Source organism: Molothrus aeneus, chromosome 14 (assembly GCF_037042795.1).
Source record: "Molothrus aeneus isolate 106 chromosome 14, BPBGC_Maene_1.0, whole genome shotgun sequence".
Lineage (NCBI taxonomy): Eukaryota > Metazoa > Chordata > Aves > Passeriformes > Icteridae > Molothrus > Molothrus aeneus.
The window spans coordinates 8787845-8809997 of NC_089659.1; the positions used below are offsets into that span (position 1 = coordinate 8787845).

General features: G+C 38.8%; 1 protein-coding gene across 1 annotated transcript in view; it reads left to right on the plus strand.

Moving 5' to 3' along the window:
- Nucleotides 1-2322: 2322 nt before the first annotated feature.
- Nucleotides 2323-22153, plus strand: part of LOC136562731 (probable global transcription activator SNF2L1) — a 33452-nt gene continuing 13621 nt past the window's right edge. The window contains exons 1-18 of the mRNA XM_066559722.1: nt 2323-2428; nt 6061-6147; nt 8443-8609; nt 9551-9651; nt 9767-9867; nt 10142-10321; nt 11583-11738; nt 11984-12115; nt 12860-12928; nt 13655-13764; nt 14413-14639; nt 15191-15312; nt 15694-15846; nt 17188-17320; nt 18269-18417; nt 19005-19124; nt 20533-20643; nt 20830-20943. Of these exons, the coding sequence (XP_066415819.1) occupies nt 2348-2428; nt 6061-6147; nt 8443-8609; nt 9551-9651; nt 9767-9867; nt 10142-10321; nt 11583-11738; nt 11984-12115; nt 12860-12928; nt 13655-13764; nt 14413-14639; nt 15191-15312; nt 15694-15846; nt 17188-17320; nt 18269-18417; nt 19005-19124; nt 20533-20643; nt 20830-20943 (2313 nt within the window). The 5' untranslated portion in view covers nt 2323-2347. The remainder of the gene's footprint in view (nt 2429-6060; nt 6148-8442; nt 8610-9550; nt 9652-9766; nt 9868-10141; nt 10322-11582; nt 11739-11983; nt 12116-12859; nt 12929-13654; nt 13765-14412; nt 14640-15190; nt 15313-15693; nt 15847-17187; nt 17321-18268; nt 18418-19004; nt 19125-20532; nt 20644-20829; nt 20944-22153) is intronic.

Sequence of the window (22153 nt, forward strand, 5' to 3'; positions counted from 1 at the left end):
ACTTTGTCATAGCTAACAGTAAACTTCATTTTCTACAGAGTGCTGCTTGGAAAAGCTATTTGGAGCACTCTTTCAAAACCAGTCACATCACTCTTCTCGATTGCTCTATGAAAAATGTGCTTCCCAAAGCTTTTAAAAATAAGTCATGTGCAAGGGCTACTGCACATGCTGTGGGCCTTGCTTTTTTGTGGACGATGTAGCACACACAGAAGGTGCTAAATAATTTGGAACAGCACTGTTACTGCTTTGCAGCTGTTTCAGAACATGAGAAAGGAGAGTTTGGAGCTTAGATCGTCTATGATGGGCCATAAAGCAGATACTGAATATCAGAGTAATCAGGCAGTTGTGGAAATATTTCAGACATATGTTACTGGCACTTCATTGGAACCAGTGTATAGATGGAATAGAGGTCTCAGAAGTTTTTCTGAATGCAGTGTATGAGATCTGCAATAACCCATTTGCTCAGCTTAGTTGTTGAGTTATACAAAAAGATTTTGATGATAGTTACTGAGCTTTTCACTGGACTGAAGTAGCATTTTTTGCTCATTCTGCCCACTGGGCTAAGGTTTCATTGCTGCCACTGGACAAAATGCTCATGCTACTGCCTTTGTAAGTAACCACCAGGGAACATGGCTGATTTGGGGCTATGTTTTTTAAGTCTACCAGCTCAAGGACTGTTTTGGGATTCTTTAGCAGTATGAGCAAAATTACAGCTCAGCAGCTGAAAATCTGAATGTCTTGCCTGGACAGTCAGAAATATGTGCATTGCAGTAACTAAACTGAGTGGCTTCATTATTGCAATTTTCAAAAGAAATATGCAAACTGTGGTGAATTTAAAATCGCTCAGGAAAAAAAAAGATTCTGTAAGCTATTTTTGCTTTGTGAGCTCCACTGGTACCTCTTAGACCTGCAGAGGTTAAGAGATGACTTTCTCTCTGGGGCAGTTTAGGAAAGCACACTTGCCATTTGCAGCAGGGTTTGGAGCTGCTGGGATGAACCCAAAGCACCGAGGGTAGCAGGCCAAGGGACAGGATCTCAGGCTCTGCCAGGCTCTGGTGACATCCCCACCCAGCTCTGGGGTCCCAGCATGGCAGGACGTGTTGGAGCCATTCCAGAGGAGAAGGGCGGGGGGCTGGAGCACCTCTGCTCACTGTGGGGACAGGCTGGGATGGCGCTGCTCCTGAGCAGCAGCTCTGGGGAAATCTCACTGAAGCCTTTCAGTTCTGCACGGGGCTCATGATGCAAGGAGAGCAACTTTTACATGGACAGATAGGACAAGGGGGAACTGTTTTAAACTACGAGGAGAGATTTGGATTAATTATTAGTAAGAAATTCTTTAATGTGAGGGTGGTGTGGCACTGGCACAGGTTTCCCAGAGAGTCTGTGGCTGCCCCCGGATCCCGGTGTGAAAAATGCATGTATTTTATGATTGGCTTTTTGCAAATATTAAAATGAATATTATATGCGTTGTGTTAGAAAGTAATGCTGTATTAATTCTCTTAAGTAGTGTGTTAAATATAGTTTTAGGTTATAAAAAAATGTTAAAAAAGAAACGATGCTGTGTAGGATACATTTTTAAAGAAAGGACTCGCAGCGAGATAACAGCCACAGGACACTTAAATCTTTCAGAGAAAAAGAATTTATTGCTCTCTTATCAGAAGAAATGAACTTCTTGCCGCCTCAAAGGTGCTGTTAGGATTCAGAGGAAGAAGTTGACGATGACCAGACAGAATTCTGTATTTGAATGGAATTTATGCATCGTGTATGAGGTGTATGAATATGCAACAGGTTATTGTTTTTAAGGGTTAATCGTTTGTCAACGGGTGTCCTTTTTCGGGCTCGTGATGCCCAGAAAAAGGTACCCGAACGTCCGTAACTCTTTGTCTTTATTGTCTCATATTGTCCTAATTCAATTTGTCCAAATTATTATTACTCTAATTGTATTACTATTTTTATAATCATTTTATTACTATTACACTTTTAAAATTTTAAAAACAAGTGATTGGCGTTTTTCACACCGGGAAGCGTCCAAGGCCAGGTTGAATGGAGCTTGGAGCGACCTGGGATAGTGCAAAATGTCCCTGCCCATGGCCGGTGGGTGGAACAAGATGATCTTTAAGGTCCATCGGACCCCAATGCGGGCTGAGGCTCGGTGCAATTCTGAGGGAGCCGCGGTGTCACTGGGGCGGGCGGGCCGGCCCAGCAGCTCCAGGCCCGCGCATCTGTGGCGAGACCCGCGCAGTTATCGCGAGAGCCGCGCGGCGCGGGCCGGCCGGAGGGGCGGGGCCGCCCGGCGCGAGGGGCGGTGGGGCCGCCCCCGCCCCCCCCGGCGCCCGCCGAGCTCAACATGGAGCCGGGCCCGGGCGAGGAGCCCCGCGCCTCCACGTCCTCCGCCACGGCCGCCGCGCCGGAGCCCGGCCCCGAGGAGGTACCGCTCCGCTCCGGGGGGCCCTGCGGGTGGTGGAGCCTGCCCCGGTCGCCCCCTCCTGCAGCCCCTGCTCGGCCCGCGCCGCCCCGGCCCTGAGGCCGCCCGGGCCCCTCCGCCGCGGCCCGCGGGCGCCCTGCGGGCCGGGCACACCCCCGGCCCCGAGCCTGCCCTGCGGCATCGCCGCGGCCGCCGTTCCCGCCGCCCTGCCGTACCCGCGGCCCGGCCCTGCAGCCCGGGGCTGGGGCCCTGGGGCCCGTGCGGAGCCCCTCCAGCCCCGCGGCCTGCGGGGTCCGGCTGCCGGAGCCCCCGCCCTGTTGTTTCCTTTCCCGCGCCCCGGGGAACGCTGTCCCGGAGCTCCGAGGGCTCGGGGAGGGAATGGCGGGAGGGCGGCCCGGAGAGTTGGCAGGGGTCGGGGCTTCTCGCTGCCCCTGCACAGCTCGAATGGTGCCCTGGTGCAGAATACAGCCCTCGAGAGAGCACGTATGGCCGCCAGCCGCCTCTCCTTAGCTTTTCGGAAAAAAGACACAAGGCATGTAGAAAGTGACGTATTCAGGTATCCTTGGAAACAGAACAAGGTTTAACCCGACGAATGAATCTTAGAAAAAACTTAGTGGAATGAGGACCGTACATCATATATGTTACTGGAAAAAATTGTGGAAGTAATGATAAGAGTACGTTCAGGTGTTTTATCTCAGTTACTGACAGTCCATTTTCCTGTAAAGAATGTTTGAAGCTTTATTTTATTATTATGTATACAAACACTTATGGGACACTTTGCTTGGTTGCTCAAGAGCAAATGTTTAAAGGCTATTTCTTTATTGTATGCAACTTACTCTGCAAAATATATGCATGTCAAATGTACAGTCACAGCGTCTGCATAACAGCGGCAGTCGTGCAACCTGTTGTGCTCTGCTCCCCTGTCAGTGTTTTACTTCATAAATAGTCTTTGTTGTAATACCAAAACTGCCTTACTGGCTATTTGGAAATGTATTTCCACCTTGTATATGTGAGTTGAACACAGAAGGAATCTTAATTATTCTTAGTGCATCTGTTCAGAGTTTTCAGTAGCACAAGTTGCAAGGGTACAGTCAGCTAAAGCAGCAGCAGTTCTTGTTCCCAGTTGTTTATTTAAGTGTTCATGGGGCCTCCTCACTTTGGGACTGTTAAACTTTCTGGATAGAAATCTCTCAGCCTGAATTTGGGAACTCTGTTTAGGGTAGTTTAATATTGGAGATTTTAAGGGGAGTATTTTGTATCTTTGGAATACTCAGGATCCTTTGAAAGTGCTGTGTGGATGTTGTAAGGTGTTTAAATGACAGCAGTTTTCAGGGGACTGTCAAAACTATAATGGAAATAGATCCTAGAGTAGAGACAGATTGTTACTGATGAGTTTCCTGAGCTAAAAATGAAACTACTTTTGTTGTGGTAAATTGCACTGAGGCTTCTGCTGTCCTGGTTCCTGACAGGTCAGCCCTCAATGTGATGAAGATGTGTCGTGTAAAGTTTCTAGGAAAAACTCAGACTTTGTGAAATATTTTATGTTTCTGTGTTGAATAAAGCTACGTGGTCCAGTTGTTAGGGGGGTGTGTTGTTACTCATACCAAAATTTAGTAATTGTCAAAGTGGAGAGTTTTGTAATTCAGAGCGTTATGCAGAAGCAAGTCTGGCTATGATGCCTGTCCATCAATATTCAACAGAAACACTGCAATAAGAAGGTGGGGGGAGGCAGGGACAGTGTTTTCTCTTTAAGGGCAAGGTGTACACTGGGATTTTATTGTGCTGTGGCTGCAGCAATAGGTCAGCTCATTTACTGTTTTAACTCAGAGTGAGTTATTCAGAATAAATCAGAATGTATTCAGAATATATCTTTCAGAATAAATTGGATTTGTATGCCACCATAAGTTTTATCCTTCTGGGATAATCTGAGTAAGAACGGAACTGACATTGCAGCTGTCTGCCTTGGGGCTTAGAAAAATAATATTGCACTGCAATTTACTTGGAAAACTTTGTTTTAAGGGATTCTCATAATATTGAGTTGTTCTGCTTGAAGAAACTTCATTCTTACATGAGGTAGACAGACAGCTTTTTTCCAGTAACACAAAATCTATCTAATTTATTTCTAGGGCAGGTGGGGGAGATGCCTGAAATGGCCTCTTGTCAATTTGTTTTCATTTAAGGAATAATTTAACACTTCACTTGAAGGACTGGACCTGATATTAGCAATGTCAGCCTCTCTTTTTGGAGTGTGTGTTGTTTAGTGATGTAATGGAGATGTGAATATCCACATCTGTATCACCTCTCTTTGGCATGTTGGAGTAACTTTGCTTTCTGAGATGAGCTGATTATCTGTGTGATTGAAGAATATTTAAGTGAATAGAATATTTCTAATATTTCTAAATTATCTATTTGCAACATTTGGCCTTGCACAGGTGAGCTGGAGCATTTATAAAATCATTAAGCTGTCAAGCAGCTTCATTATACACTAAGAACTGTTCACCTCTGCAGAGAATTATGGCTTTGGGCCAAACTTGAAACAGGAATCTCTGACTTCAGAAAATATTCCTCCCTTTTGCATGGTTGTGCTTAAAGAAGAAGCTGGCATGTGTATTTATCAGTAACACTTCTGAAATTTAAATGCAATGTTGCTTGACAGATTTTTAAATATTTGGTACCATTTTGGCCTGGTTTTGCTACTGGACCCTGAATAGTTTAGAGTAATTATTATTTTAATGTATTTAATAGTAGTCTGATAGTTAAAGCAGATTTATGCTCTGCACTGTTATATTTTATGCAGACATGCACTCTTGCAGCTCCTTCCAGTTTATTCAGAGCTTCTCAAAAACATTTTTAGAATTTAAAGCACGTCAAAACAGGTTTATTTTTTATTGGCATATTTCAAAGACCAATTAGGAAAGTTTTCCTTAATTAGGAGGGCAAAAATCTACCACTTCATCATTTTACCAATATAGTTGTGGAAAAGCTACTTTGAGCTTCAATTGAAGACAGGCGTGAATCTCATAAACTACAAAAGTTACATTTTAGTTACAATTTCATAGATTTCTTTCATGTATAGTAAATAAAGCGGTTCTTCTGCTGTCTGAGAGTGTACCATGGAGTTGTTGCTGCCTGGATTGAATTGGTTGGTTGTGTATCTTCCTAGGTTTATGGTTTAGTGTAGTTAAGCTGTGTTTCCAATTGAATTTTTGACAATTCATCTAGAAGTGGAAACAGACAAAACTCAACCAAAATGCAAGTGTCAGCAACTTACAATTAGGAATCTGACACTTAGAAACCAAAACTTTTAAGTTTTTTAAAATATCTTTTCAAGATATTAAACTTTATGCATTTACAGTGAGATCCCTGTGAAAGATTAAACTGCATGCTGTTTCAGTAATTTCTTTCAATTTGGATCCTGTGTGTAAGGATAAATATGGGCTCTTTAGTTTCATTCTGGACATGAAGTTTTGCTTTAGGTGAAATGATATGATTAATGCACTCATTTCATTTTGAAATAATTATTTTAAAAAAGTAGCATGCTTGCCTTGCAGATTGTAGGTTTGTTCAGTTTGATACATTTTGCTAAAAAAGTAAATAAACTGGTATTTATAAAATGTTTAACTTTTGAATTCCAGAAAAATGATCCCCCATTCCAACTCAAACTTCCTCCAAAGGCAGCTAGACCTGAAAAAGAAGTTGACCCAGAATATGAAGAGAAGATGGTAAGTGCTTTCATGAGAAAATGTACTGCAGCTTTTTATGGCACTTGGTTGTCGGATCAGCACAGTTACAGGGAGTTACTGCAGCCTGGATGTGTCAGAAAATAACCAAATCAAGATTAATTTAGATGTCCATGTCGTGTCTCTCACAGTGAGGGACACATGTCAGGTAGTGGTGGTTCTGTTAAATACTGCCCCATTCTTCCAGGTGTTTTTGTCTGCATGGTTTTTTGAGTTGTACCCTGTGGTTTTTATACTCAGTAGTTGTCAGTGGATTTTTGGTTTTGTGGTTTCTTTTTTAGTTATCCACACCCATCTGTGGTAAGGGGTTACTGTTCAATGACATTTTATATTTACAGCTCTCCCCATTTAGTTTTGAATTGTCTCTGCCAGTTTTATTTGGTGACTCCTTGGGTCATGTCAGAGGCATCCTTAAGCTACTTCTTACTTAATTGAAATACTGAAGCTGCCAGTTTGTCTCATATAAAAACAAGGCTTTAAATATTTCAATGCCCCATAATATGTGTGCCATAACAATGCAAAAGAGGATTTGTCCATGACACCAATGCTGGGAGCTTGTAATGCTGGAGAGGGGATGTAACAGGGTAACTTCTGTGGTGCAAAGAGGCAAAAACCTGCAGGACACCCTGGATGACATTTGTAGTAAGTTCCTGGTTTAAGCTGGTACCTCTGTCTTGCATTGTTTTTAAAGGCTTTAATGTTAAATGGATGCAAAATAATTACAGTAGAGTCTGAAAGGACTGGGTATTTCAGAAGTCAGGGAAGAATCCAACTGTTAGACATAGAAAAATTGATACCTACATGTATGAACACCTAACTGATAGCTGAAGAGCCACAGTCAATCTGTTCCTTGAGAATGAATTGAGTAAACAGCTAAACTTGTTTCACAGTAATCCATGACTTTACAACTTCCCTAAATTACAGTGTTATTTCAGTTGTCCTAAGGCAAAGGGATTAGATACCAAAAAAATCTACCTTGTATCAATTATGCAGTTGTGAGCTAGACCTTTAATGTTTTATCAAGACATACTGTTTATACTAAGCCTATGATATTGCAGGCAGAAAATTATCTTGTTTCATCCAACATAGGTTCTTACCAACAGTGATTATTTTGCCAAAACCATCATGTGTTATTTGTTAACTACGAATCCTCTGAATGGATTTGTTTTTATACTGATGATCATAAACATCAATGCCTCTACTTCCCCCTTCTATAATTTCTTTTTCATAAAGGTTTTACTTGATATTTACATTGTATTCGGTTCTCAAGTTATTTGCAGAAACGATCCGATAATAAAAAGCAGTAATTTTCCCCCGGAGATCTCGGTAAAGCTGTTCCTGTGGTGCTGTTAAAGAAGCGCGGTGCCCTCGTGTGGCACCATCGTGCATTGCACGCCCGGAGCGTTCTGCTGCCCTCTGGGCGGCGATCCTGCTGCTGTTGATTCTTGCTTGTTGTAAGCCACCTGCAGAAAGGCGTTCCGGGGGTCGGGTGTTCCTTGGAAACGATGCAGAACTACGGATTCACTTCTGTCTTTGTCTGATATCATGGGATGTGAATGAGATCACAGGGACGTGAAGAGGCACAGGCACACTGCAGCTGCAAAAGGCATCCCAAGGGCAACACAAAACTGCCACAATGTAGCTTCCTCCACAGCTTTTTCCTTGGAACCTGCATTCTCTCAGATAGAATTTTCATTTTTTTAATACTTTTCTTTAAAATAATGTAACATGTTATCTTCTAAGTAAAAGGAAGACCATGTTTTTGCTGCATGACATAGTAAAGTGTGTGTGCCCCATTGAGATGGCAAAACTGAAATGCTCAAAATTTGAAATCTGACAGCAAAATTCACAAACTTGAGTGAAAGCAGTTCAACCATTAGTTGAGAAATAGTTCTAAAAGCAGAGCTACTACATTGTTGTTTTTGATCAAATCCTGTTAGCCTTGAAGCTGATGAAAGTTCTGCCACTGATGAGCAAGGTTAGGATTTCATCCCTTACTGCAAGTCATAACTTTAGTTTTGTCTTTATCTTTTGTAGACAAAGATTAAAGCATCCCTTCACCACTGCTGGTGTGCCATGAAGCAGCTCCAGCTCTGTTTCACAATGCTTGTAGCCCTCTGAGCTGTCTAACAGATGGTCTTGTCAGTCTTTCCTCATACAAGTTGTTCTCATGAGTGTCTGAATTCTGTTTTGTAACAAAAATACACTTTTATGAAGAAAAGTTATTTATTTTTCTTTTTTTCTTTTTTTTATTCTCTTCTCCACTTTGGAAACTAGAAAGCAGATCGAGCAAAAAGGTTTGAATTCCTCCTGAAGCAGACAGAACTTTTTGCACATTTTATTCAACCTGCAGCACAAAAATCACCAACGTCTCCACTGAAAGTCAAGCTGGGTCGGCCACGAATGAAGAAAGATGAAAAACAGAGCTTGATTTCAGCTGGGGAGTATGTTTTAGTTTTATTTCTGGCTTCTTACTTGTTCAAACAACTTAGACTTTTAATGTAATTTGTGTAGAGATTGTACATAGAAATTGTACTTTCAGTAAATCCAGACAATTTCCTATTAGTGGGGTATCAATTTCTTTAAAAGCTGGTTGGTTTGAAAGCATCATCTGCTCCATCAACATAAGTGTGACCTTGGATCAGAAAGGCACTTTTAAAGCAAGTTTCCTGATTCTTGCCATGTAAAACGCTTTGGTCTGTATTGTGGGGTGACTTTGGAAAACACAAATTGAATTTCTTTTGCATGATGCTGAAGGGGCATCAGAAATCCACCTGATGTGACCCAGCTGGTAGTGCACCAGTCAGTGGGAGTAGGGTGGGGCTAGACCAGGTTGTGACAAGGCAGTGCCCATGTAGTGGGGATGTTGGATCCTCAGCCCCAACTGGCTCTCCCCACTGGTCTGTCTGTGTTAGTGTGTTAGTATTGCAGCAGAGCCTGCCTGTAGTGCCTCTGACAGGTCTTGAAATAACAAGCAACTGTTTTTTTTTAATGTTTCAAAATTACATTCTATTTTAGCAATTTTGATTTTTTAAAAATGCGAATATGTGATTTTTCTGAACTTTGTCATTAGCAGATAATGGAGTCTAAGGCCACCACTGATGTATCTTGTATGTCCATGTTGCTCATTAAAAAATGCCTCAGAGAACTCACAATATTGTCAGATTATAGCTGTGGCTCTGAAAGAGAGGGCTTCATATCAGCCTTTCTGATTAAAGCTGGAATGACTCCTGAGGAGTAACATTTTAACAGGATGAGAGTTGGGTCAGGATACCAGAACACTGCCAGTGTGGGTCAGTGATTGATTGTTTCTGTTGTGAGTTGGAGTTTGTAGCAGTGTTTTGAAGCGGTTTGTTCACACATCAGTGTTGGGCTCTTTGTTCAGGTACCGCCACAGGCGCACGGAGCAGGAGGAGGATGAGGAGCTCTTGTCCGAGAGCCGGAAAAGCTCCAACGTGTGCATTCGGTTTGAGGAGTCCCCTTCATGTAAGCATGGCTAACACTTCTCTGATTTGGTGTAACGAAACTCTCAGCAGATTGCAATTGAAATGTTCTACTTTGAATTAGTATTTTTCTACTTAGAGGAATCTTGCATTTACAGATGTGAAAGGAGGAACACTAAGAGATTATCAGGTTAGAGGTTTGAACTGGATGATCTCATTGTATGAAAATGGAGTTAATGGCATTCTGGCAGACGAAATGGTAAGCAGTAATCTGGATTTTTTGGTAGTAATTATTGAACAAAATACAACATTGAAGTGCTTAAAGTATTTCATTTGCATGCAGTAGTATGTTTCATTCTACAGCAGTCTGGTTTTTCAAATCTGAAATTGTAATGAAAGAAATTCCATTGCAAACATTTTTTGTGTAGTTTGCTTTAAACAAATGGCAGAATTATATAGTAAAAAATGGTTTGAAAGTATTTCTTTGTTATTTCACTTCAGCAAGTTTCTTTCCCCCCTCTTTGTCCATGCAGGGGCTTGGTAAGACTCTACAGACAATAGCTTTATTAGGCTATCTGAAGCATTACAGGAACATTCCTGGGCCACACATGGTTCTAGTTCCAAAATCAACTTTGCATAACTGGATGAATGAATTCAAGCGCTGGGTTCCATCCTTACGTGCTGTTTGCCTTATTGGAGATAAAGATGCTAGAGTAAGTGCTTCACATTTTAGAAATTTATGCATTATTTGGCAAAAAATATCAGTTGGGTACTTGGAATTCTCCCTAAGCTATTTCCTTAATTACAGTATATTTTAGTAATCTTTACTGCATTAATGTTGAAAATGCAAAATGTTATGCTTGTGACTAGGAGGGAAAACTGAAAATCAGTAGATTAAATAATAGACTAGGATCTGAGTACAGCCCTTTGAGTTGTCTGTTTTTCTGTTGTCTTTCTCTTTGACTTTTGCACCTATTTTTTATCTCTCTTCCATATTTGTAATGTGACAGTGTGTACTCATTTTTCTTTATTGCACTCACTTTGTTACTTCTCCCTTCACCTTTTTTCAGGTGACTTTTCCCACTCTTGTATTTTATAAGCCTGCCTGGCCTTGTAACTAGGATTGTGCTGTAGACCTTTTCATCTTTCATTGTGAAGGCCTTAAAATAGATATAGAATGTTTTTCTAACTGAAGGGGATGAACAAGCTGGATGTTTCTGTGAATTCTGTAGCTGCTCATATGGATTGCATGCCTGCCTGTTACTGCTTGAGGCTGGAAAGGTTCTAGGAAGGGAATAGGAGCTGGCAGTGTGGCCAGGAAGGCCAGTGGCATCCTGGCTTGTACCAGCCATGGTGTGGCCAGCAGGACCAGGGCAGTGACTGTCCCCTTGTACTGAGGTGCTGGAGTGTGTTCAGAGGAGGGAACAGAGCTTAGGAGGAGCAGCTGAGGGAACTTGTTTTTGTAGGTGATAGGACAAGAGGAAATGGCCTCACTCAGGTGCACCAGGCCTGTGGGATGGTGTTTTTTGATGTGAAAGGGCCTTGCACAACAGAGATGGGACAGAGGGGGGAGCTCTCTGGGGAAGAGAGGAGATAGTTGGGAATGGACTATGTAAGTTGGTTTGATACACTTCTGTGGATTGTATCTTTGGACAAGTTAATTCAGAAGGGTTTTTTCCCCTTTTGGTTGTATATACTCTATTTGAATTACAGAGAAATGATGCTGAAGAGCTAATAGCTAATTTTGAGTAGGAACTAATTTGTGTTTTGCTTAACTCCGGCTTTCTTTGTGCTTGAAGTACAAAGGATTGAAGGCTTTTTTTACAGTAACTTTCAGTTACTGAGACGATGTTTCAGATGAATTTTGTGTGCTAGTTTAGAGCATCAGTGATGGTGATGGAGACAGCTTTCCCTGAATGCCATAAAATTTGTTCATATTTATAAATGCTTACTAATCCAGTTCTTCTGCTCTAGGCTGCATTTATCCGTGATGTTATGATGCCTGGTGAATGGGATGTTTGTGTTACATCATATGAAATGGTAATTAAAGAGAAATCAGTCTTCAAGAAATTTAACTGGAGGTACCTGGTAATTGATGAAGCCCACAGAATAAAGAATGAGAAGTCTAAGGTAAATTTGAAATTTTTTCATACTTGGGAGTTAGTTTGCAAAAAAAAGATGCATTTGATTTGAGCAGATTTGAAGTGTTAGCTGTGGTGTTTTTTTAAAATAAAAGCAATAAGCTATTGGGTGGTAAATGTGAATTTCATAGGTAGCTCACTGTCTCTAAGTTTAATTGACATTGTTTTGGGTTTCAAAAACTGATTGCCTGTGCTGTAGTGTAGATGGTGTTGATAACTGCGTTGTGTTTCCAGCTGTCAGAGATTGTGCGTGAGTTCAAGACAACAAATCGATTGCTGCTTACAGGAACTCCTTTACAGAATAACCTCCATGAGCTGTGGGCATTACTCAATTTCCTTTTACCTGATGTCTTCAATTCTGCAGATGTAAGTTGATGTTTGGAAGTACAGTGTTATTATTTTGATTTCCAGGCTGCTGTCAGTAGAAGAATGACCAGCCTGGTAGGAGATGGACATTGTGCATGACCCAGGTTCAGAGAAAGCTCTGTGGCTTACTGTAGACTGCTTTTCTTACTCTACCTAGTTGAAACAGTGCATTCTGCTGGTGTGGATGAGGCCTCAGACCATTAACAGCAAATGCAATATCTTAAATAGATCAAGAATTATGCAGAATTTGAGAAAGCAATGAAGTAGCAAGAATATGAAGCATCGAAATAGACATAAGCCTTTTTTTTAAAATTTAGAACTTGAATAATCTTTCTTCTCTTTTACTGTTAATGTTTCTTTGTGCTTGTATTACTTGATTATGTTATTTTTGCTCTGCTGTCCATCTCATTTTCTTAAGGATTTAAGTTGGTGTTTTTTTAACTTTTTGGCCCATCATCACATAAGCACTGAAGGGAAGCACTTATACACTGCAGTGATGAGCATGGAAAGTTGTTGTATATTAAGCAGAGTATAATGGTGTGTTGTCTGTAGTGTGATGCACTTGACTCAAATGTTACAACATACTAGGGAGATGGCACAGAATTGCAGACTGGTTTTTCTTTCACAGACGTAATTTGTCTCAAGATTTATGCCACTCTTCGCTGGAATAAAAGAGTCAATATGTGTCTGTTAAAAGTGCAAATGATAAACTGTTCTTACCAATTGTGCTGTTTCTCATCACAGGATTTTGACTCGTGGTTTGACACTAAAAATTGCCTCGGTGATCAGAAACTTGTAGAAAGACTTCATGCTGTAAGTAATTAAAGCTGTAATCACATGTCATCATTAGCATGCACACTGTAAAGAAGAAAACCAGATTAGTTTCCCCTTCATCTCAAAGTTGAAAAAATGAACATGAAGGTTTTTAGTTACAGGAATGCCTATCAGAATTTTCATTAATTAAGCTTCCTGTCATAGGTACTACTTTTTGTGTGTTACTGTTTGAAGCAGACAAAATCTGAACATAAGATGTGGAAATGAAGAATTTTGAGATCTTTTTGAAAACATTTATTATTGTGAATAGTACACTGATACATGTCATGCTAATCTGAATAAAGGCATGCCTTTACCTTTGTTTTACTGTGTGTGAGATAAGACATTTTTTTGCAGTAGCAAAAGAGGTCAGAGAGCCTACAACATGCATTGCTTATACTTGAAATGTTGGTGTGTTTTGTCCCTGCTAGTGGAAATGAAGCAGGGCTTATATTAAAAAGGATTAAATTTTATAAACTTAAGAGTTTTGCCCCTTCTTAAGATAACAACTGGGATGATTCTGGCAATCCTTATATAGGGATACACATATTTATGTGTGAGTTTAGTCATTGCTGGACAACGTTTTGCAGAATTTTTCATGGAGTCACCATGACAGCAATAGATCCTGATTAGTTCTGGATAAATATCAGATAATTGAATCTGTTAGTGTATTTGTAGCAGTCAGTTTTATACATTTATCTATGTAAAACATCTTAATTTGTGTAGGTTTTGAAGCCATTTCTCTTACGTCGCATAAAAGGTGAAGTAGAAAAGAGTTTGCCTCCAAAGAAAGAAGTGAAAATTTATCTTGGGCTCAGCAAAATGCAGAGAGAATGGTGAGTTATTTACATCAAAGTAAGATTCTTTTCTGATAAACACTATAGCTCTTCACACTGATACTTTTTTCCTTACATTTGCATGTTGAGACAGTCAGAGAAACTTATTTATAGCTGTCTTAGGGCTTTTGTAAAAAATGCACAAGTTTCAGAGAGCTCAGGAAGGGTAATGAAAAGAACTGGGAGGAAAAAAGGAGAAAATTTTTTCCTTCCTTAAGTTTATGTGAAAGAACAAATGCCTCCTAAGCTCCCTCTTTTGATCCAAGTATTTATGCACCAAAATGTCTTAACCTGAAATTAGAAAACCTTGAGGAGCTACATACCCAGAAGAGATATGAGACAAGGAGCCAGGGTCAGTGTAGCAGTTTCTGTCAAATAAATGATATTTTTAATCCACTATGTACTACTAAAATGGAAGTGTAAAATAATCCAGGGCAGATCATTGTCACTCGCAGAGAGATTCCCTTTCATATTTAGGTATGAATTTGGAAATCCTTCTTATCAGTCAGATGTTTCTTAGTGATGTAGCTCATTGTTACATAAACAAAGCCAACTCCCACATAAATAAGAATGGTGATATTACAGGGTTTAATTCATTCATTGAATTAAAAACCAGAAAGTTGTTTAAAACTGCCCTTAAAACCTCAGGTACACCAGGATCCTGATGAAAGACATTGATATCCTGAATTCAGCTGGCAAGATGGATAAGATGCGCCTGCTGAATATTCTGATGCAGCTGCGGAAGTGCTGTAACCATCCTTACCTGTTTGATGGTGCTGAGCCCGGCCCTCCTTACACCACTGACACTCATCTCATCACCAACAGTGGGAAAATGTTAGTTCTGGATAAGCTGCTGGCAAAACTCAGAGAGCAGGGTGAGTACTGTTTGTGGACAGCAGTGATCGGAATGCTCCTTCTAAGTTAAAGTATCTTTCAAAACCAGCACAGGTTTAGCCTCTCCTGCAGTGAATGTGTTCATCACTTTCTCTGAGGTTTTTCTTGAAAATTAGTTTTCTGTAGATCTTAACACATGAAGGGAAAGAAATCTTATGGGAATGGTGAGTAAGACTAAAAATATGGAGAAGCAGAAGGAAAGGAAGAGTAGAGCCTCCCTTCTCCTTTCTGTAAGAAAATTTCTGATGATAGGATTATTTCATCTATGTGCATCAGTCAGCACCAGATTTCTTTACAATGGATTTAAGTGTTCTGCTTCTTTGGTTGTATATTTCTCCTCTATAATTTATCAAGTAATATTCTTGAGTGGTTTAATCACTACCAGAAAAATAACTTGAGAAGAAAGACTTATTTAATTTAGGCATAGTACAGAATATTTCACATAAATTCTCAGTCATGCTCTCTAGTAGCTCTGTGATAAGATCAATGTGAAAACATGAAATGAATGTCAAAACCCTCTGTGTTCTGTCAGGTTCCAGAGTTCTGCTGTTCAGTCAGATGACTCGTTTGCTGGATATTTTGGAAGACTATTGCATGTGGCGTGGTTATGAGTACTGCAGGCTTGATGGGCAGACACCACATGAGGAAAGAGAGGTGGGAAAGTTGTATGCAAACAAGAAAAACCTTTGTCTTAGGTTAATAAGTTATTATTTACATATATCTATGTAGCCACATCATTGTTTAAAGTAAAGCAGAAATGCTACAGTTTTTAAAAGGCTGCTAAGGGAATGTTTTTCCTAGCCTAAGTCCACAGTATGTTTCATTTGATCCTCAGCTAAGTGAAAAATACAGTATATTGTGGAGTCAGTACAGATTTTCTCACCTGTTCCGACATACATTTCTTACTTTGATAAAATTCTTTTTTATATGAGAATGGTGTAAATTTAAAATAAATTTATTTGGAAAGCCACCAACTTACTGGAAACTTGTTTGAAAGATCTGATACTTTAGTGACACTTTTTTTTTTTCTCTCAGGAAGCAATTGACACATTTAATGCTCCTAACAGCAGTAAATTCATTTTCATGCTGAGTACCAGAGCTGGAGGTCTTGGAATTAATTTGGCAACTGCTGATGTGGTTATTCTTTATGATTCAGATTGGAACCCTCAAGTAGATCTGCAAGCCATGGTGAGTTAACTCCCTAATACACATTTGTTTGTTTAAGCTGTCAATGCTCTATTTTGTATAACTATTTTCAGAACTTGCACTTTTGTTATTTTTCTTTACTTTTTGTTCGCACAAGACAATACCAAAAACCAAAGGAGTTGAATAAAAGGGCATGAATGGAAATTGTAGATTTTTGTCTGTAAATATTTGTCTTAATTATTTTCATAATGAGAGGTTACTTCTATCAAAATACTGTGTCAATATTGTTAATAGAAGTATAGAATTATTCTTAATTCTGTCTTTTCAGAAGAGAACAGTCAATAATAGAGGACTGTTTCCAAAATAATAACAGATAACTAAAAGCATGGAGCCTTATATTTCTGTCGTTTTGGAAGTTTAAGGTTTTACTTTTTGTTTCTGCATAAGCCTAAAGGCATTTGGTGGTGATGCTGGGAGGGGGAAGTTACCTTTGGGTTAAACCTACTCCAATCTTCTCTTTCTCAGTGCTGAATGTAAAAAAAATAGAGTCTGTAATTTGTTTAATGTGGAATAAAACTCATGTGAGCCTTCTTGCATGATTAGTAGGGCAGGTATTTGTTCAGTGGTTTGTAATTTTAAATTTTCTTTTAATGCACTTCAGCACATCAAATATTTAATATCAAGAGCTCATCCTTTAGATATGCATGTTGGCTGCCAATAGTTGACCAACTTCCTGGAGACTGTGTGATTTGTGAACTTCAGTAGGGTTTTCAGGAAGAAATGAATATTATGAAGGAGAGTAAAAGATTTAACACCTCATGTTTAAAGAGAAAATCCTGGTACCCACAGCTTGAAGGACAGCTGTTTAACTTTTTTTGATTTAAAAGGACATGTTTTCTAGAGAGGATAAACACAGGTTTTGTTACAAATGAGTGTAGTGTGTGAGTCATAAACCTTGTTTGCTTGGCTTACAAGCACAGTGTTGGAGCTGTGGCTGCAGGAACTCTGCACACGGAATTAATGTGCTCAGGCCAGGGATGCAGAATGTCAATACCTGTGTCAAGTGACAGAATTCATTGAAAGCAATACAAGTGTATGCATGTATGTACTGTTGTGTGTCCACTTCCCAGCTGCAGTCTGGACAGACATTCAGTTGTCTTCATTTACAATGAGGGAGATGCATTTATTGCTATGGAATGACTCAAAAATGTAATAGCCAGGTATAAGTAAGTAGCAGAATACTGGTTTTACAGTGATCTGTGCTTTTGAATAGGCAAGGGACCAAGAAGTACAATGCTGGTTTGAGGCTGCTGTTTCTGCAAGCTAACTGTCTATTGCCTGTGAGTTCTTGTTGCTGAACACTCATTGATTTATGTTTGTTAGGATCGTGCGCATCGTATTGGTCAAAAGAAACCAGTACGGGTGTTCCGACTTATCACTGATAATACTGTTGAAGAGAGGATTGTAGAAAGAGCTGAAATAAAACTGAGACTGGACTCTATAGTTATACAACAAGGTATCAACTGCTATATATGTTTGTCTGCAACAGAATTGTTCAGTCCCTTAAAATATGTTAAATAACTGTACAAATGTACAGTGTTAGAGAAAGCAGGCCTTGTTTATAATAGCAGTGTACTAAATCAACCTGATGTGCAAGGTATTCACCTGTTCAGCTGAATTATTTTTAAATTCTGTTTTCTGATTAATGTAGACATAGACTTACAGTGAATCTAAATGAGGAAAGCAAACTACAGCTGAATAGATGTTACTTAGTTTTGTGATATGATAGAAAGAAAAAAATCAGGTATGTTCCATGGCAGTTGAAATAATGATATGATTCTTACCACAGAAGAGTTAACTGAAAAATAAAACACCTTTGTGTAGTTTTGTTTGGAAGCACTTAGAGGAATAGTTTGTCAAAACTAAGGTACTCAAGCTAAGTTTTTAGGGTTGTTTGTATTTACTACAGGGTGGGCTACTGAAAGGATGATGGTCAAAATTTGGATAGCATGAGAAGAGATAGGATAAGAGAAGTTTTGGGACAGCAATTAAATTTTGGGAAGAATAATTAGAAAATTGGGTTGAAATCAGTGATGTGAATGTTGAAAATGTCAAACACTTCTTAGTGGTTATTATAGAATACTTCTTAATTTTTCATCTTGAGATAAGATTGTGACCTTAAAAGTTCAGCTGACTTTGTAAGAATAAGATCTTACATGTAAAATTCAGATTATATGAATGTGAAATGTTTTTTGTTATGGCTTGAGTCAAAGTTGTTTTTTTTTAGTTTTCCCCAAAGTTCCTGACTTCTGTTAATTCTCATCTTGAGCGAAATGTATTTTTTCTGTATGGTTGTTCTGTTTTTCCTTTCTTGTTCTGTCAGTGAAGTAAAAAAATGCACTGCTCGCATGGTCCTACTAGAACTCCCACATTGTAACTTGCAACATATTCCTTGTGATTGTAGGAAGGCTCATAGACCAGCAGTCCAACAAACTGGCAAAAGATGAAATGCTGCAGATGATCCGGCACGGAGCCACGCACGTGTTTGCTTCCAAAGACAGTGAGCTGACAGAAGAAGATATAACCACTATCTTAGAAAGAGGTGAAAAGAAGGTTAGAGAACCTTTAAAATGGAATTCAAAATATCTATGCACGAAATGGAATGAGATCTGTTTATGTAAATTTATTGTTACTTTACTATTTGTGCAGATTTTAAATATTATGAAAGTTTTGAAGTAGAATTAGTGATTGTAATTATTTTCAAGGTTCATGCTGTGTGCATCCTGTCTTAAGCACTGCTTATTTTGTGGTCTTTTAGTAAAATGTAAATTTAATGCCAATAATTCCGACAGACACAAAGTCTTTATGGAACTTCATTAGGTAATAGATAGCTCTATGAAAAAATGAACTGCCATTTCAGCTCCAAGGAGATGGGCATAAATTTAATTTGAATTTTAAAGTTAAATTGTACAGTTGTAGGAATACATCCCAGCATAATAAATTTAGTTTAATGGAGAGTCTTGAAGTCAAATTGCTCTAAATTGAAAAGGACAATGGGTATCTCTCTTTAGAAGAAAGTGTAAGTAAAAGTTAAAATCAGAAAAAGATATTGAGGATGTTGTAGTAATGATGAAAGCTGTTTTTTTCAGAGAAGATTAAATAGCTTGAATGAGCATAAAAATATCTTCCTTTCATTTTAGACAGCTGAAATGAATGAACGATTGCAGAAAATGGGAGAGAGCTCCCTACGAAATTTCACTATGGACACAGAGATGAGCTTATACAACTTTGAAGGTGAAGATTACAGAGAAAAACAGAAGGTAATTTTTTGTAGTATTTAAGACTTCAGTTTAAAGGTGCAAACATAAAAGCCATACTAGAAATGTTATGACTGTGAAGGTTCCTAGATTCTAGAGAAGTAAGGAACTATTGAAAAATTCACCTGGCTCTGCCCAAGCATCAATATTCTGAATTTTTGTTAAACTACTTTCAGCCCCACTGTTTTTTTCATGGCAAAATCTGATATACCATTGCTCAGATGTTATCCCTTCTGCAAAAAAAACACTGAGTTGCATGCTGCTATACTGCTGCAGTCAGTATTATTTTGCTGTCACATAACTAAGGGGAAAAAACAGGCCTGATAATTTTTTATGTGGCTCTTGGACTAGAGTCTGTTTTTGCAGTGAAGGTTTGTCTTAGTTTGCAAGACAAGTGTCTGCTGAGGAAGGCAGGAGCCTCCCTTGGAATGGAAAATGTAAACCCCTTCCCTCTGAATTACTATGATTTGAAATTAAGGGGCTCTCAGGCAAAGATCTGACAGTAGGACTAACAGTTCTTTACTGGTATGTACAACAAGGCAAACAAACCACAGCATTAAAAGGGAACAAAAGGAAAGAAACCTAGCCCCCAGCAAGGTTTTAGTTTGTACATTGATTTTACCTAGTAATAGAAGGATCATCCATACAAAGAGGTGTTACTCAATCCCACAGTGTTCCCTTTGCATCTCTGTTTTGTACAAGGTGTATAGTGAAGATATCCTTAAGGTCTTACCTGGAATCAGATGTGTGAATTCTTACTTGTTAACTACAAAATGCCCTTCTAACTCAGGTTTTTATTGATTTTGAAAAAACATTTAGAAAAATAAATGCTTTGATGAGAATACAGTGCAGTGTGTGGATATACACATAAAAATCTTTGTGTTAATAACTCCATTACAAGAAGTGAGTTAAATACTGCATAGTATGGAATAACATTAAGGATTTAGATAAGATTAATTGATTGCTAATGGATTTTTTGACTGTGTTGTAGCCTTTATAGAGGTTATTCATTGTGATATTTAGAGGAGAAGCAATTTATTCATATCTCAAGAAATTAGAGAATTCAGAGCCCAAGTCCTCAGCCCTTCCATTGTGTTTTGGTAGATGGAATCATAACCCTACTCAGGTGTCTGAATTACTTAAACTACTGTAAAAGAATCTCTTCTTGCCACTGCACTGCCTTACTTGTGTATTATCTTTTAAGTGCTTAAATATTTGTTATAATCAGCTATAATTTCTAGCTGAATTTTGAGCTCTATTGTAGTATCCAAATTATTGAGCACAATCATTAGATTTGCTGTGCAGAAATACATTCCTGTTTTGCAGTGCCATATTAGTCATTATTCTTGTGACTTTAGGGAAGCAAACAGTTACTTGAGTAGTTTTTTGTTCTGTTCTGTTCTGTGTGTAGCTGAGCATGATGGAATGGATTGAGCCTCCAAAAAGAGAACGCAAAGCCAATTATGCAGTGGATGCTTATTTCAGAGAGGCCCTACGTGTCAGTGAACCAAAAGTCCCCAAGGTAAGGAGGTGGAAAGTGTGGAAGGGTTTTATGTGGTTCTTTTGCTCCTCCTCTCCCATGCTGCATCCCTGGCTCTACCCCTGTGTATTTACAAGGTCATAGGTTGCCACTGCTGTTGAATTATGGTAGTTTACTTGCAGGAAAGTTAAGCTTCTGTAATGTTGATTTATCTGTATATTTTTGAAGGCTCCACGACCTCCAAAACAACCAAATATTCAAGATTTTCAGTTTTTCCCACCACGGTTATTTGAACTTCTGGAAAAAGAAATTCTGTATTACCGTAAAACTATAGGATATAAGGTAATGCATTTTTTTCTTTTCAGATCAGTGAAATGTATTTGCATTCCATTTTGTAAATTTGTTGCAGTCTTGACTTGTCAAGTTATTGTGAAAGAAATGGCTTAAAGCCTCTATTCTTCTGTTTCTGTTCTACTGAGGAGCAAAAAATATAATCTGCCATTCTTTCCTTCACTAAAAATTCTGTATCTGTGTAGCTTTGTGTTTGTGGTGGATTCCTAATGTTAACATAGAGTAGAAAAAGGAAAGATAGTTCTGATGCTTCTTATTCTCAAAACCAAAGGTGTGACATGTGGTCTAAGGTGAGAATAATTTGGCTAATATAAAGTCACCTTCCAGAGTATGCTATTTTTTGTATATCTTTGTGTTGATATGAAGGTAATTAAAATGACATCAGTTTTCCTTGGATTTGGGTGGGATATAAAAGGTTTAAAGGTGTGGAGAAGTCTGAATGTATTACTTCTACAAAAAGGAAACCAGACAACCGATTTCTGGAATTTCCTTTTTTTTTTTTTCTTCCTACTGTGCCTTAGCTGAATTCATCCCTTTTCCCTGCTGACATTACTGGACAAGCAGTGAACAAATTGTGTTATCCTTACTTGGACCAGTATTGATTGAATCAACCAAATGGATTCTCTACTTCCAGCCAGACATGTCTGTAACTTGCTTTAAAAAGCCTCAGGTTTTGTGACAGGTTGCAGCAAGAAAAACAAAAGTCACCTAAAAATGTGTTGGAGAACATAAAATTGTCATACAAAGCAACAGATAGAAAATTGGTGAGAGTAGAATTAATATTAGTAAAATGTTTTTTTTTTAAGAAAAAGCAGAAAGTTTTTTTAGAATCTTATTTGCAGCCAAAAGAATTTCATGAGGATGTGAGGATAGAATTAAGATGAGTTTGCTGTTAGTTTAGGGAAAGAATTTATTCAATTAATGCTCCAACAAAGAAGGATGAGAGAATTGCTAATGTTGACAATATGCATGTGAAAAGAGGTGTTTCAGACCAGTTATGGAAACCTGCCAGCCTGGAAAGTTTGAACATGAATAGTTATCTTAAAAGGTTAGTAGTATGATTGTTTACTGGTGGGGAAAGTGATAAATATAATTAAATTTGTTTTACTTTGAAATGGAAGTATAACTTCCAATCTGAAGAGAGTTTATTATAAATACTGAAAATGGCCATAAACAATATCAGAAGATAACCAATAGGCAG